Source organism: Dryobates pubescens, chromosome 2, assembly GCF_014839835.1.
Source record: "Dryobates pubescens isolate bDryPub1 chromosome 2, bDryPub1.pri, whole genome shotgun sequence".
NCBI lineage: Eukaryota > Metazoa > Chordata > Aves > Piciformes > Picidae > Dryobates > Dryobates pubescens.
Window position 1 is genome coordinate 27,955,951 of NC_071613.1, and position 17,206 is coordinate 27,973,156.

At 46.9% G+C, this 17,206-nt stretch overlaps 1 protein-coding gene across 2 annotated transcripts in view; it reads right to left on the reverse strand.

The window, feature by feature from the left end:
* Positions 1-9,455: 9,455 nt before the first annotated feature.
* The window catches only part of NRP2 (neuropilin 2), a 90,086-nt gene continuing 82,335 nt past the window's right edge, over positions 9,456-17,206 (reverse strand). Inside the window, exons 16-17 of one of the 2 annotated variants that reach the window (XM_054173342.1) lie at positions 13,681-13,749; positions 9,456-12,791 (exon numbers count right to left, since the gene is read on the reverse strand). In XM_054173342.1, the coding sequence (XP_054029317.1) occupies positions 12,538-12,791; positions 13,681-13,749 (323 nt within the window). In that variant the 3' untranslated portion in view covers positions 9,456-12,537. Of the gene's footprint in view, positions 12,843-13,680; positions 13,750-17,206 lie in introns of both variants that reach the window. The other variant, XM_054173334.1, reaches the window with a different exon arrangement.

Below are 17,206 nucleotides of genomic sequence, written 5' to 3' on the forward strand. Positions count from 1 at the left end.
GCCACCTCTCAAGATTTACAGTGACCAGAAAATAAAGGTTTCAACAGGAAAACCTTATTTGGGGAAAGAAAAAGATACACCACATCCCAATTTCACGTAAGAAGGGTACAGTGAAACAATACCTGAAAAGCTCAGTGAGACCTAGAAGTACGTTCTGAACTTAAATACCTGTATTTTTTGAGGCACTACAGAGGCTTGGCCGGTGAGTGTGGCTGCAGGGAAGAGCTGCCTTGCATTGCCCCTTGTTTGTAATAACTCTGTGATTTGGCAGCCCCCATCTCCCACATAGTGCCCAGAGTCATTGCCCTGTCCTTGCAAGACTGAGATGCAGAACAGAAGTGTGGGGAGATGCACTGAGCTTCATACACCCTTGGGCAGAGTGATGGGCTCACTCAGCAAAGGATGGAGCTTGTGGAGGACTCTTGCTGAGAAGTTGTTGTTCAAGGTGCTTTTCATAATGTTTAAAAAATGTGTTTGCTTCCTCTCGCAAATGTTCAAACATCTTTAAAGTGTCTGTGGTGCCAAACTGCTTCTCACCCTGTTTTAAGAGAAAATAATCTTTCTTTAAGGAAAAGGAGCCACAAAAAGCACAGCAAGCCTGAAGTTAACAGTGAGCAGACCAAAAGTAAATTAACACCGGCAAGATTTCGGCTGCCCCTCCAAAATATTGTGTCTCACAGCAAAGGGTCCGAGAAAAGATGGGAGAACAGATTGTTTGAGCGCATCTTTGCAGTGTCTCTGCGGCACAGATGAAGCTCAGCCTGGGTCCCTTTTCCTTTTGCCAAGCCTGCAGTAGAGACTCCCAGCCCTTAAAAGTGGACAGTCAGAGGCACAGGCTCATCAGTGCCATGAGCACCTGTGGGTCCAGGGATACAACTTGGTATGTTGCAGATGGCCATTTTGGAGAAGCCTCACTTGCAAAACTGGAGCATATGCCTGGAAAAGGAGCTTGGCAGTGAGAAGGAAAGGGACAGGAAAGGAGAGCCTGGCCCTTCTCCACTGCCTTAATGGCAGAGGTGAGAGAGCAGGAGCGTTAACCATCAGCTGTGGTGTCACAGTTCCGTGTGGATTACGTTGGCCAACTTCAGTGATGGAAGTAGGCAGCTAAGAGTGAGTTCCTCTTTGTAAAGGATAATAGTCAAAACAGCTTGAAAACTGTTCATAACGAGAGCTCTGAAAACAGCCAACGCTCCACACACACACAGAGTGAATGCTGTCATTAAGCGCTTTTTGGATGACAGTCCCAGCAGTTCATTATTCCTCATCACTGCTTGGGGAGGGTGGAGGAGGAGAGAGAGGGGTTAGAGTTCTTTTTAAATAATGCTCTTTCTTTCTAAATTAATCTCCACTGTAAAGCAGAGCAACAAAGGAGCAGTACAAAGACAGCATCGTGTTTCTCCAGTGCCTTCTGAGGCTGGAGCATGGGGCATTTGCAAGAACTGGTGAGGAAAATTTGGCACATACAGGTAGGAGAAGGGGATGGCCTTATGGCAAACTGAGCTGCAGACTGCCTCAGCAGAGCTGAGGGCCCTTTGCAGAAGGAGGTTAACATGGGATTACACTCAGCACAGAGATTTGCTGCTGTGGGTGTAAAATAAAGGTGGGGCTGTGGTGGTGGCAAGGGCTTGTTCTGGGTTAGACATGCATGTGTGTCTGGCACAGCTAACAGCCTGTGTGGCAGTTTCTCACATATGCTCTGTGTGGCTGCCACAGAATAGTGTGGCATGGATGCAGGATGCCTCTGGGCAGGCAGCCTGCTCTGCTCCTGTACCCCATGTCTGCGTCCCAAGGATTTCACCTTGCACTGGGCCAGCTGTGCAGGACTGCCAGCAGCACATCAAAAACCCACACAGAGGAGCCACGATATTTCTGATGTTGCCTTGTGTCCCCTTGGGGCATGGACCCAGCTGTGAACCTCTGTCTGACCCATATGCCACACCTACAGTCCATTGCAGGGTGCCCACAGAGCCTTGCTGGCAAAGGCTTTGCTGCCTTTCCAGCCTTTAATAAACCTAAATAAGTAACATTTATTTGTTAATGAGTTGTATTTACCTTTATGCTTTCCTTCTTTTTTTTTTAGAGGTATGGTTTCTAGGTGCATTTTTTCCCTCTGGAAGTTTGGGCAAAAATTTAAGACTTTAGCTAATGTTTCTGAGCTGTCAGTTCCAGCCCCACCACCTGTTTGCAGCTAATGATGCACCAAGTGCCAGGAGCCTCCTTTTCTATGCGAGGATTCTCAGGAGCAGGTTGTGACTTTCTCATGTGGATGCAGGCAAGTGTGCCAGGCTGCGCCTCTGAAACCTCTGCACATGTGCAGAAACCTCTCCACATGGGCACTGTGGGGCAGGGGGACAGCTGGGAGCAGTGGTCTCCCAGCTCTTGTCCTGCAGTGGAACAAATCCTGTATTTACTTCTGCTTGGGGTGTGGTGCAGGATGCTGAGCCCAGTGCAGGCATTGGTTTGCCAGCACCATCAGCACTTGCAGACTGAGCCAAAGCATATCCTGCCTAGGTGAGATGGGGGCATCAAGAGACTGTGTTTTATAATTAGCCTCCTCATTTGAAAAAGAAGTAAATTTTTATGCCAGGGACAGCATTACAGTGCAGCTTGAGTTGCCTGACCAGAGGTTTTTAGGACAGGAATATCCCCATATTCTGAGAAGAGACCTCTGCCCTGCTTGCCAGGTTGGAGAAGCCCAGCATGCTGCTGTTGCCGTCCAAATTCATCCGGGCATCCCTCAGGCAGCAAAAGGAATGTGGACAGGGCTTATTAAATCTTATGCAAATATTTTCCTTGCCTGCCAAGTCTCCTGGGCAGCTGTGATGAGTCATTGTGGCAGTGCTGTTACTCCATCCCTGCTCTTCATCAGCATTCTCTCCCCTTCATCTTCATTATCTGGGGGAAATCATCGCTTACTCCTGAATGAGGATAGTGAATCTCTTCAATTCCAGCAACACTGCTGTGTTCACAACCTTGTCATTATCTGGAGGCTGATAACCTCAGGCAGAGGTGTTCATTTTTTAAGTCATTGAGCAATGTCCTGTTTGTGACACTGTGGATATCCAGAAATACAAGACACAGCAGCCCTTTCCTTCCTCCCAAATCAGCTGCTGGACCTCTGCTCTTTGATGCAGCCTCGCTGTCCTGCTTAGCCCTCAAAATATATCCTGGGTAAGAGCAGATCAGCTGCCTGGAATGTTACAGCCCCCTCCTCACAGGCCAGGGTTTGGCATTGGTGCATGGCAGGGCCTGCGGATGCCTACTGTAATGGTTTTATCATTGCGATGTCTAAAGCATCACACCAGCTGGTTCTCAGGTGTGGCACTGCTCTGTTTTAATGAGCTTTGGAGATTGCGTTGGCAGTGCTGGCCTGGCTGCCTGGAGATGGTCAGCAGGGATCATTAATCTGTTCTGTGCCCAGAGCCCCACACCTGCCTATGCCCCATCGAGGGCAATGACGAGCATGACTGAGCTGCAGTCTGGTAAGCTACCTTATAAAGACTGTTCTTACCCATCTCTCCCTGTCCATGTGGGATTCTGTGACTTGCTCCATAATGATGTGGGCCTAGATAAGGGTGCTCATGACTGGTACCTGCATCTCCATCTAGCCTTCATGAAGCTGGTGGGGGTGAGGATGGGGATCCCCATTCTGGGGAGATGGGCTAATGTGCTTTCCAAATCCCCACCCCAAGTCCCAGAGGCACACAACCCCCTGGCGGTCCTCATGTGAAGAGTTAAGAGTGCTGCTGCCTTTGCTGCCTTTGGCTGTTTCAGCAAATTTCCCTCTGTGTTTCCCCCAGCCCTTCGGCATGCGTTACAGCTGAAATTGGAAGGAGCTGCTTGGACGGCACTGAGGTGTTTGTGTGTTTGAAGCTCATAAAAGTGAGAGTTGCTGAGATGGCTTTTTCTTTCCAGGAGGAAAGCCAGAGCCAGGGTTGGGCTTTCCTTTTTCTTTCCCCTAAACCCCAAGTTTTTAGCTGCTGCAGCAGGTAATCTCAGCCTGTGTGTCAGGAAGAGCCATGGAAACTCCACTTTGCTCTGTGAAACAGAGCAGACACATCTGTCACCCTCCTTGACACAGCTGTCCTGACATTTGTTGGTAAGGAATGACCACCTCCATGGCACTGAAATTTTCTTGCAGAGACATCAGTGGGCAGTGGTGGCTGAGGCACCTGGAGCCTGTGACAGGAGATGGCATGGCTCCTCTGTCTGTCCCCATCATCATCCCTGTCTGGGCTGTGAGGAGGGATGGGTGGCCCCAGTGTGGTGCTTGGCATTGGCACAGGGCAGGAGGTGTTTGGACAGCGGTCTCAGTACCTAAGAAGTGCTACTGGCAGAGGGCTGGGCTCCCATTACCCCCCTGTGTACTGTAGGAGAGGGATATGTTGGAGACAGGTGTGTGTAAGTCTGCAGCTCCTGGTCACCCTGGCTGAGATGGCACCCAGGCCTGGTTTTCTACGTGCTTGCAGGATGTCTCCTCATCCAGCATAACAAATAAGCTGATAAATAAGAATTGCTGGGCAAGATGTGGTGGCATGGTGCCAGTCCCAGCCCAGCCAATTCATTTGCAGTTCTCATTAATTTGGGCTGGCCTTTGCTCACATTTCCACCATGAGCATGTTCAAAACAAGGCAGACATTTAACTTTGTTTTGGGCAATGTTACTCTAATGTGGCTTTTTTTCTGCATAGCTCTCTCTTTTATGGTAATCAAATGTACTGCCAACTTTTCTCTTGCTATGTACACCAGTGAAGGGAACCAGATGCTTCGTGTTTTCCTCCGAAGTGTATCTGAATGTTGGGTTTTGTTTAGCGTTTCAGAGGGAGGGCTGGCGTACAGACAGCGTTCTGCAAATCTAGCCCTCACTGCACCCTGCTTCCCAACTTGTGGTGGGTCCTGGCTGCGGCTCCTGGATGGATTTACGGTCTCTCTTCAGCACAGTGTGGCAGCAGCCCCTGAGTGCTGCAGGGCTGATCTCCAGCTATTCCAGTCTCAGTGGGATGTGGCTGCCACCAGAGAAGACCCCACAGGAGGGGTCCCTGGTGATACCGGGTGAAAAGTGTAGAGCTGGGCATGTCTGTTGCACTGACTTCTAATGCCCACGTTGTGCAACCAGCCATGGCTCTCAGGGGACCTGTGGGGTCAACCCAGAGTCTCAGGGCAGCTATCACCAGCTTGGGAGCAGCTTTTGCTGCTTATGGGGAGCAGCATGCGTGGATTCGCCTGGTGAGTGCTAGTCTGCCTCTGGAAAGGGGAGGGGATTTGCTCCAGTACACCCGGGGGTGCTAAGGGTTGTATGGGGCTTCCTGTGATCATCCTTTCTCACTGGGTGGTTCAAAGGTGATTGTCTGTATGGTATGGGCTGCTCTTCTCTATGTCTATGCAAAGTCTAAGTTGTTGAAGCCTGTCGAAAGAATTCTTGCTGTGCAAGAAAAACAAACTGTTTTGGGCAAGGCTGTCAAATATACCTGTGCCACCAAGGTACTTCTTGCCATTTTTAATAACTTCTCTGCTCTACCTCCACCTTCTGCTGCTATTTTTATAATCACTTGAAAGCTCAACTTCTTATCTTCTTTAGCTTTTCCTCTCATTTTCACTCTTTATGTCCTGAAATCTTTTCATCACCTTTTCCTTTTCCTTTTTATTTTTTCTTTTTGGGTCTGATTGGGCTTTATTCCTTCTCGTCTGCCAGATTTATGTGAGTTGTCAAGTCCAGCAGCCATTTGTCTCTGCCTGATGACAGACTTGCCTTTCTTCCCCCACAAATCAGATTCATGGCTGTTCTTTAAGGCCTTTTAATATTTTAATGCTCTGACTATAAATTTCATTTTCTTTAAGTTTCAATCCTTCTGTAGGCCTTCTCATGGCTGGCTTGGTGGCTGTCCCCCCACTCCTGCTTCCCCAGTGTGATTTGCAGCATGTCACCAGCAGCGCTTGGGGTGGCTTTGCTCTGTGCATGGGAGTGGAGGGCAGGGGAAGGGAGTGTAGCAGGAATTCTCTTTTCCTTAAGCTCAGGCTATTCTTCAAAACTTGACAGGAATTGACATTTTCTCTGCTTCCAAGCCATGATTTGTTGTGGGCTTGTTGTGCTTTTTATTAAAATGCTCTCGTGGAGTGCTTAAAAAGGTTGGCTTTATACAGCCTCAGCTTCCTTCTTTAATAAATGCAGCCTTGGCTTACAGCTTTTCTCTCTGATGTGTCAGCTGGGGGACTCACTCTCCATCTCAAATACACCCAGACTGCTTAAATCATCCTTATTTCTCTCAGAGGGAGAGAGATATTTTGCTCTCTGAAACTTTTTACACCCTAAGTTAATAAAACTTTGCCACCGAAAGAAGCGGCTGTGACACTGTGCTGAGGATTTCATGGCCAAGCGCTGGATTATTGCTGCAGTGTAAAGGGCTCCCCAGCTCTGGTAAGAACATTGAATGTCATCTTAAAATGTGAGGCTGAGATTAATTTGGCAGCAGCTGTCCCTGAAGGCTGCTGGAAGAGCTCAACCTCTTCGATGGTGTAGTGGAGTAGGACACCTTGGGGGGTATCTCATCCCAAGGGGCAGCACAGCTGAGGGCTGCCTTTGCATTGTCCAACACAGCCCATTTGTGAAGGTGTGAGACATAGGAAAAGCCACACTGTAACTCTGCTGAAGGCCACTCTGACTGGGAGTGCACTTCAAGGGCTGCAAAGAAAGCAGGGCTTGAAGCCAGGGCACAGTTACTCTCCATAGACACCCAGGAGACCAGGAGGGCAAAAGTAGACCGAAAAATGTTGACAGTGTTTGCAAAGAAGTCAGTCAACTCTGTCATTAAGTATGAAATTGGAAGCTGATCTGAAGGGTGACAAAGCAGCCCTGCACTATGCCAGGAGAGATCTGATAGGAAATTATCAGCAACATCTGGGAGAGCTATTTCCTCCAGGTTTGCAAACATTTAACCAGGAAATGTTAGCAAACAGTCCTGAGCTGCCAGCCCACGCTGGCTCATCCCACAGGTCTCCACCTACCACAGCTGCAGAAGGAATCAGGGCTATATTTCTTGCCTTGATTTTTGGCCAAGGTGGGGGTAGAGCTGCTGAGTGTTTAATTCAGTGCTTTCCATTTCAGATAGTAGTAGAGTTACGACACAGGAGTCTAGAGAGTAGTCATTCCTTCTCAACACATTAAGGATTAGTTATTTTCCTATTAAACATGTCAGGTTTGTTGCCTTAAGTGCATTGCTGCATCTAACAGGCATTGCTAGGAAAGCCTAATCCTAACTGATCAGTGTGAGTGACAACTATATACAGGTACAGAACAAAATTCAGTGTCACCCTCCATATTTACATCAATGGGGCTCTGCTGAGTGCCCACTGGAACGGCCAAAGTGAGGCTGAAAGGACACAGGTTAGACACTGGCTGCAGCAGTGTCCCCAGTGCTCAGCTAACCAGGAGTTAGCACCTCTCATGTCCAGGCAGGTTTGGTCCATCTGGGACATAAAATGGGAAGTGTGAATTATTTCAGTGCAGCTACACTAAACAGAGCAATCAAACATCCCTGAGGAGGGGCAGTGGGGATCTGCCCAGCAGAGAGACAGTGTCTTTAGGTGCTACCATGGTCTGAGCATAGAGTCCAGCAGATGCAAAGGCAACATGCTACAATGGACAGGCTCCTTGTGTTCCCTGCAGGGTGGGCATGGGGCATGAGGCATCAGCCTCTGTGCTGCCTGTCAAAGTCATGGTCCATGGCAAAGCTGGCACCATTTTTCGCTCAGTCTTTTTGGATGGACTGTGCTAGTGCCAAGCTCTGGGAGACAGATCTTCAGAGTCAGACAGAGGAGAGAGAGGCAACAGGAGGCTCCACTTGCACCTGCCTGCAATTAATTAATTACGAATCCACTCATTAGCTCAGCCCCATGGCTCCTCCTCACTGCCAAGCCCCCAGCTGTCCAGAGAGCAAGTCATTATTTGAAAAGATTTCCCATTAAACTCCACAGCAAAGGAGTATTTCAAAGAGAGGGCGAGAGAAACAGTGAGGGTGCATGCACAATTGCAATCATCTCTCCAGGACGTGCTGGAGCGGCTGGATCCCCACTCTTGGAGCAGCCTGAAAATGCTGAAATCAATTTCATTAGCCTGCTCAGACTCTGATTACTTTTGTGCCACATGAAACACCTCCACACCCCCAGTCCCCACTGGTGTCAGGTACCCATGTGTGCATGGCAAATGCACATAGACACCCCTGGGTCCTACTGCAGCCTGCTGGCTGTAGAGCAACCCATTCAAATGAAGTCCCAGCTCATGATGAAAAAGCACTCCTAAATATTTTAATATCTTGAAGTGGGTACCTGGCTCCTGCTTTGTGCCCAGGCAGCAGCTGCAGCCAAGCTTGCAGGCTTTTAATCCAGCCAGGGCACACAGCTGCTTCACCACCCATGTTTCTATTACCTGCTTTCTGCTCCTTGCTTCAGTGGAGGTGCATCTTTAACTGCAGTGATTTACAGGTGATGTTACAGCAGGACAGGTCTGACACTGATTGAGTTGCTTATCTGCAGTCTCTGTCCTGCTCCCTGACAGCCTCTCCCCCAAGTATCAGTCTCCACATCAGTTCTTCATTCCTGGGCAAGGGAAGAGCTGTCAAAGTTGCAGCTACACTGTCATCTTCATCTAAGCTGCCATCTGCCCTTCATTGCTTAAAGACCCTCTTTAACACACTGTGGAAAGGGCTGCTGCTTTGGAGGTAAGGAGACAGCAGGAAAATTTCATTTGCTCTTGAGGTGCCTGGCACTTGATGAATTTGCTTGTTTGTCAGGGTGCCCATAAATAAACAGACTTTTCACACTGTAGGTTCAGCCCCACTGCTTCTCCGGCTGGGTCCTGGCCACCAAATGTGGAGAGAGGGGTACACTCCAAGGCAGCCTTATCCCTGCATGCAGCCAGTGTCCTCCTCTTCACCCCAACGCCCACCCTCAAAACCACACTCCCCTGGCTGGCCATTACCATGCTATGTGGTTGCCCTGCAAAGCCTTGACTGCGCTCTTCTGCTCAGCACCAAGCCATTTTAGGCCTAAATGACACTTTTCTTAGCTTAAAACTGCATTCCTCTCTGAGATCAATGGCAGCAGCGGGCAGCAGCGCAGGCCTGCTTTTGGACTTGCACTCAGGTGCTGCTTCCAGCTGTCCCTGGCTCTGGGAGGAGAGGCCATGTCTGAGCAGGGCAGCTGCATGCGTGCAGCAAAGGAGGGTGGAGGGCATGGTTTCAGCCATGCTTTAGTTTCCCTGGGGTTTCTGGCTGCTCACAGAACTCCCAGTCCAGTTTCCTTGTTGCTGCTCTTCTATAAATTATAAAAACACTGAAACAAAATCTCTACCATAATGTTTATTAAATAGCAATTTTAAAAGGTTTTTATACAAATCATATAAACACAGTTTGATTTTTTCTTTTCCTTTTTTTTTTGTTTGTTTTGTTGGTTTTTTTTTTTGTGTCTGTTTGTTACACCGAAGAATCACAGTAAAAGCTCTTTTAAGTCCATAATTCCTGGCTCAGCCAGTGAATGGTCAAACACCTTGAACTGCAAACCTTGGAGAAGTTCCATTTCTGCATATAATTTCCTAATGGTTTAATTCCCATGCTCATCCCCAGCTCCCTCCCACAAAACGAGCTCAGCCAGCAGTACAGCCCACCCGTTAGCAACACATCCTCGCCGTGGGAAGGGTGTGGAGGCAACAGCCCGTTTCAGCAAAGGCATTGACACCAATTTCTTTTTTCTTCTGAATTTCAGAGGGAACTGCAATGAGAAAACCTAATCTATTTGCAGAGGAGGATGCAATGGATTGAATGCACTGACAACTTTTTTTTCCTTTTTTTTTTTTCTTTTCCCTGTTGAAGTTACAATCAAACACAGTTTTCTGTAGAACAGTAAAGCACCCAGCAGAGGTAAGTGAGGTATCGGCTTTGCAGCATTATTGGCCTATTCCTGCCCGGCAAGTGCGCGCGCCCGGGCCCTGCCCCATCTGGAAGGGGCAAGCAGGACGCACAGGGCGGACACTTCATGGGGCCCGTGCCAAGTTAGTGCCAAGATCAGCAGTACTCTCCTGCCCCAGATCAAGAGATATATTAACACAAGTCAGTCCCACGGAATAAGTCACATACACAATACATACAGAGAATTCACGTGCGTGTGCAAACACACTATTTCTGAATATATGTATATACGAACTCTTCTCTCTGTACGCCTACTAGACACCATAACATCACCTTTTTAATTATATATTTTCACCTATTATTTACCTAAGTCGACTTTTCTACTGTATGGTCCTTTTCCATTCATCCTTCCCCTCTCCTGTAATTTGAAGGGGATAAAAATCATCGAGCAGCAGCAATCCAGCTTTGAAATGGTCTGGCATATATCCTCTTACTGCCTCTGTTTCTTTTGTACAGTAAAATAACACCCCTGTGGAATCTGTCCATGAAGAACGCCAAAAGAAATAAGGTGATTTGAAAAGAGAATCTGAGATACATTTACTGCTGTTTCTGTTGGGCGCACAGTGTGAATTAAAGAAATGAAGGCCTTTGTGTGTCTGTCTCTGTGTGTGTGTGTACGAACTGTGGATGTTTTGATGGCGTAGCTGCCGGTATCTGCTTCCCCAGTAACACAAGCCTCTTTCTTACGGTCATCTTCTTTTTCTTCCCCCCCCTAAAAATGTACTGTCTGATGGAGCTCTTCAAGAAACACCAGACAAACATTCCTATTCCCACTGCACTGAGAAGCAGCTGTGGCACTGTCCGTGCTCATCTTCTCTCCAGATGTTGCTTGTCTCCCCAAACACCTGGTCTCCTGCAGGATATGTTTGCAGGGACTGTGCAAACTGAGCTTTACAGCACATCACACCTTTGGTGTTCTGTGGTTAGTGAGGGGGAAAAAAAAACCATCCCCAACCAAAACAAAATCTATAATCAGGACACGTCAGGTATTTCCAAATTGCCCCTGGAAAAGCAAACCCAAGGTGCTGGGAAGGTTTCTCAGTTGTGTATGTGCAAGCTGATAGAGGTGATCCATCTGTACTGAATTGGAAATGAAAGCATTGGTTTGCAGCCCAGCATTTGAACTCTTTCAGCATTAAATTGTTTTCATAACACTCCTCTCCCACAGCCCAGCGGTAAGCGCAGAGGTATCAGCTTCCAGCTGATACAGCCAGACCACTTGACAGTAGAAGAACCAGACTTCTTCAGTTGGGTACTACCCAGTAAAGAGCAGGGAAGAAGAGTGTTTTGCTGGGGAATTGCTGGGGAAAGGATGAAGGCCTCACTTGTTTGATACAGCACTGATCATCAGATGGAGGAAAAATACTTCTTCTAAGGCACTTGTTCAAAGTAAAAACAAAACACAGCTCATAAATAAAACTTCAGGTTTTTGCTACTGTTTGGGAGTAGCACAGCTTTGCTCCCAAGGGGATGTGGCAGCTGCTGTTTGGTCCCACGGTGCTAAACCCACCAGCTCGCACTCCCCAGTTCCAGGGCGAAGGGGAGCACAGCAAAGGTGAGGGGGGCTGTCAGGTGCTGTGGCCAGGCTCCCAGGGCCTTGGGCATGGCCCCAGTCTGTTTCCCTGTTCATCTTCCCTCCCTGGCACTTCACAGAGGCCTCAACACAGCCTCAAGTTAAGCCCCCTTCCCAAAGCCATTGCCTGAGTGCAGGCAGCCTGACAGGCTCTATCTTTTGTTTGCTGCAATTTTCTCATTATAGCAAAAAGAAAAGGGCAGGATCAAGAGGGGTGGGAGATTCAAAAGCCTTCCTGATGAAGGCCTCAGCTGTTGCAATCCAAGATCTGGATTTAATAAATGGCTCTTATTCACAAATCACTTTAAGGCTCTTCAGCTTCTCTCAAAGAGGTGCTTCAACACACAGGGTTTCCTTTCTATTTATTTCTTAATAATTTCAGAAAGCGCTGTTACCATTGACACTAAAGCCAGTATCCCACCTTTTCACCCTACCAGGAGATGGAAAGGTGGAGGTAACAAGATGCTTCCATTTTCAGAACTGGAAACTGCAGCTTGCTGGATTTAGCATGACGTGCACAAATCCCTACAGCCAAAATAATATCTGGATGGGGTCTAGAGTGGACAGGGTCTCTGTGTGTGTATTTATGTTATTTCTAAAGATAGGGAGGCTAAAGAAATCCCTCAGCCTCCTCAGCAACTCACCAGAGAAAGGAGGTGGGAAATAACAATCCACATTTAGTTTCTCACATCCAAAAGGTAAACCAGTCTCCCTCACCGTGTCCTGGCCATTCTCATCAGCAGAAAATGAAAGATGAACCAACGAACAAGGGTCTCGGTCTCCCCCTCACCCGGCACAATCCGGTTTGTGGGGAAGCCCACTTGGTCCTGGTGAAGCAGGACCCACCAGCAGGACCTGGTGGCAGGAGCAGCACCTCCCCTCACTCCTCCCGCACCCCTCATTCCCCATTATGGCATTCAGTTCCCATAGAAAACAGCAAAAAAAGTACCCCCTCGCCAGCCCACCTCACTGGGCACAACGCCAAGAGTGATCCCCAGGGTACCCATCAGGCCTCTGAGCAGCACTTCTGGTGGTTCATCTTGACCTTGTGCTTGATGCCATCGTACAGCTCGAAGTTGTAGTTCTCCAGTGTGGTGGAGCTCCGTGAGGACAGCCCAGCATACGAGCACGTGCAGTAGAGGAGCAGGCCAGCACAGATGGCTCCGAGGAGAACACCAAGGGAGCTCATTGCTATGATGGTCACCAGGATGGGATCCAGCGTGTACAGCCAACTTTTTTCTTTGTCCAGCTTTGGAGTTCCTGGAGAGTTAGTAGAGAACAGTGTGTCGTTCCTATCCGATCCAAAGTAATCTGCAGTGGAATGGGCATTTATTATCCAGGGATCACTATCTCCTCTTCACCTTTATGCATTTCTCACTTGGAGTTGTGGTGGCCTTACAAGAGTATAGATCCTACCATGAGTGTATCTCAGCAGGATTTGCTAACTCAGGTCTCAAAGTGAAGCACTGAATTACCAAGAAAGTTAGGCAGTGTAATTTGCTTTTGTATCTTGGGCTATGTAAATAGCATGCTAGCAGTTTTTGCCCACTGAAACCCTGGCCCTTCAAGTGCCATTGTGTTCAAAAGTATGGAAACAATCTGTCACAGATCCCAGACTTAATTTTCTCCTTTTACAAGTCAAAGTGCCACACAAGCAGCAATTAATGCTCTAAAGATCAGTCCTCTTTGTCCTAACACAAATACAATATATTGATTTTGCAAGGTTGCTGGCTGTTGAGAAAGGAAAACAAGAAAAGTAGCTAATGTTTTTGTCCAGACACTAAGCCACCACTTCATTGTGCATTCTCAAGCTCCTAGCCTACACTAAAGCTGAGGTTTGTAATGTGTAGAATCACAGAACAGTTTTGGTTGGAAATGACCTCTAAGATGATAGGTCCGACCATCAAACTAAGACCACCATGTCCATGCATTTCTTGAGCACTCTCAGGAATGGTGACTCCACCACCTCCCAGGGAAACCTATTCCAATGCCTGACCATTCTTTCCATAAAGAAATATTTCCAAACATCCTATCTAAACCTCCCCTGGCACAATTTCAGGCTCATTTCCTCTCATTCTATCACCTCATACTAGAGACAAGAGAATGACCTCTGCCAGATAAATTGCCCATGCGGCATTTCAGTACCAACCTGGATCATCGTTGTCTTCAAAGTCTTGCTCAGAGATTGGAAAGTCATCCTCCATTCTTGGGAAGTTCACTAGAACAACAAAATGGGAATTGCCATTTGTTTACAGAGGCTTTTTGGGGCCATTATCGCTACTGCTCACTGAATTGCAAGACAGGCCAAAAGGCAACAGTAGCTAAACTACTGCAAGGCTTTTCTTCATGGAAGGAGGAAGAACTTTTCCTCTTCTTCCTTGAATCAAAATCAGTGAAGAATCTTGAGCACTTGAGAGAGTAAGATCTTCCCACTACCTCACATTTTGTGACCACCAAATGACCAGCTTTCAAGACATGCACGTGAGCAAAGAAACCAGATAACTTGAATAGCTCTTAAATGTTGTCATTGGTGCCTGCATAATGGCCATAATTCACTGTTAACACGCTCATGGGTATTATCCTTACAACTTTGAATAGGATCTTAGTGCCTATCATTACTTGCCACTAATGCTGGATCCATTTAGTGCACTCTACTTTGCAAGTCTTCTCATACATCTTACTGGACACAGAGCTTCAATGACCCAGTTTCTCTTTGGGTTTCAGATAAATTCATAGTAATTTGAGGAAGTCATGCATCATCATTATACGTTTTAATGCAAAAGCTGGTTGAAATGGGGGAGAGCGGCAAATGGGTGTCCATATCTAGGCATTTATGTTAACATTTCTCTGATCCAAATTCCTTTTAATGGTGACATTTCTTTTCATTGTTCAGCACAGGTCAAGCACTAGTAACCAAATGTACATGCTGTAATCTGAGCAGAAGTTATTTTCCTGTGCAGTGTTCCTAGCATTATCTCTATGTGTAGTTACCATGGCTCTTTTTCAGTATTCCAGAAGAAAAATGCCCTTTCATTTCAATCTGCTTAGATTTTTTCAAAACTGACTGTAACTTGGAGTGCTCAGCTGAGAAGGCATCTCAAAATGAGTAGAAATGCAGAAAATCAGGGAGTGCTTTGAAGGCGGTAGGACTCACGCTTTTGAAATAGTTGTGGTTACAAATCAAGGCTACTTTGCATCTCGTGCCTTAAAATGGCAGGAAGAGTTTCAACAGGCTACTTACAAACAATCAAAAGCAAAGAATGTAACTTGTGTCTGGAAAGCCACATGAAATTACTGAAGACCTTGTAAAAGAATATTTGTGCATATTTGTGCGTATTTGCACAGAGGTTTAAGACTCAAAAAGACCTCCTGAATTGTTAAATCTGGAGGTTGTTTTCTTGTTTTGCTATTCCAGGCAGTGCCCAACAGTGACATTTCAAGGTTCGCTTTCAGAGCAAGGATCTCTGCTGAAGGCCCCACTGCCACAGTGCCATCTTACACCTGACTGCAATGATCCTCTGCACTGGTACTTACAATACCTTCCCAACTACCCCTTCTTTGGGTAGAATTGTCCTTTTGCCCTCTCCACTCAAAGGACTAAGGGACTTTTTGAAATGTCAAGTGAATTTGGCAACAGGAAAACACAAAACCCAACACTTGCCTCTCCTGACAATGAGCTCTGCCTCTAGTGAGCCAGGTAATTAAGCTGACTTGAGGCTGCTGGTGGCTTGTTGAAGAAATACAGGTGTACACCACCTTCTGTAAATCTTCACTTTAGCAGTGAGTTCATATGATTTCTCAACACTTCTAGAACTGACAGGCCCAGATGGCAACATCTTAGGGCTCGGGGAACTGCCTGAGGGCCTCTTGCAAACATTTAAAGCCCAACATGTGGAAAAATAACTTGCAAAGCAGTTCACATGCGGAGATGTCTGCTTTGTTAGTCCTCTGTCAGAAGACAAGTGGTGAAATTTGCCATCCATGTCACCCACACAACCCTACAGAAACTGTAGGCTGTTGAAACATGAGCAAAGCAAAAAATTGAACCACAGTCTGCCCAAGATGCTCCTGTGTCGGGAAAGGTTGTTGGAAGTCTTTTGCTTTTCCATATTGTAGCTCCTCTAAATTTTGTGTGAGAATAAGCCAGCAACTCAGTGCTCTTTTTTTCTTTCTCCCCCCTAACTTCTTTTATTTCCCAGAGTAGCCTTGAGGGAAAACCCAGGAAAAACAAAGTATCAGTTAATCAACACTTTCAAAAGAACACCAGTTCTTCCAGCCTGAAAAGAAGGAGCGCTGGGAAAACTTGAAAAGAGAGAACATTTATACAAAAAGCCAGCCTAAAATTGATTTACTCTTCTAGCAATTTTCTCAATTCCCACTACTAATATGACTTCGAGTCCTGCTTAAATGCTATCTTCCTCCTCACCATTCTCCTTCCTCCTCAGGCCCATGGTAGCCCCCCATTTTTCTGTTCCCCACATGCCATTTCTTTGCTATCCAATTGTATTTGTCATGCAAGGCTCTAGGTTGGCTTTGGAAAAATATAACCCAGTGTTGCTTTTTCCATACAGGGATTTCTCGAGTTATTAACAAAATTAGCTCTGGTTGTGTGGCTGTCTGTGGGAATTGAAGCTGGCGGTCTCATTTCAGTTCCTAGTGGAGATGATTTCCTGCCACAGAAACTAGTCTGCTATTTCTCATCCGTTAGGATCCTTTGTAACAAGTCTCAGCAATGTTGTCACAAGTGAAGCAGGCCATGGAAAGTGACCTCAGAAAAGCCCTGCAAGATGCTGGGCAGAATGGGAGGAACAAGCATTGCCCTGTGCTGTGGACAGCTGCTTCCTTACATGACAGCTTTCACGCACAATTTACTTTGCATTTTAAAAGGGAAAAAAAAATTACTAGAGAAGGGTAGGCAAGAAAGTTAGGGAAAACTTTATTTAGACAGAGGATGCATTCTCCTGAGCAAAAGGCCTTTTAAAAAATGGGTGTGCTGAGTGATGGCTATGAGCACCTATGAGCTGGTCATGGCCAGAAGATTATGTTAGTGATGCCATTGGAAACGGCTGGATGCCAAGAAAAGGCTGTTATCTGCTGGATCTGAGAGTGCTGTCAGCTAAAAGGCTAATTTATGGGACCTGAAGAAAGAAAGATGAGATTCTAATCAAAGATAAGAGCTGACTTAAGTACCACATTCATATGAACTCACATGGAGGAAGAGTAGGAGAGAATTAGTCTTTCCAGAGATTAAGGATCTTTAATGTACATCTGTTTTAAAACAGTAGCGGAGGCAGGAAGGATTGGGCCAGGGAGAGGGTTACGGGAAGTGGGGTGATGTGTGCTTGATATGCCCTGCCAGCTCAGACAATGAAGGCACAAGAGCAGCAGAGGTTCTCTGGTGTCCCACCACAGACATACAGGTACCTCTTGCAGGAAAGCTCTCCATACTTTGCATCCCATGAACTGGCATGTACTGTCAGCCTGCTTACCAGCAGGGCCCACCACCTCAGGTAGAGACCTTTGTACCAAGCCAAGACCTATTGCTCAGGAGAGAACACTCAGTCCTGACTGCTGGAACCTGGACACTTTCCTCCAAGGAAAATGACTACCATTGAGAAAAAACTTGCTATTGCCTTCTAGACTGACTCTGCCTGGTTTAAGTCTGGGTACTGAGC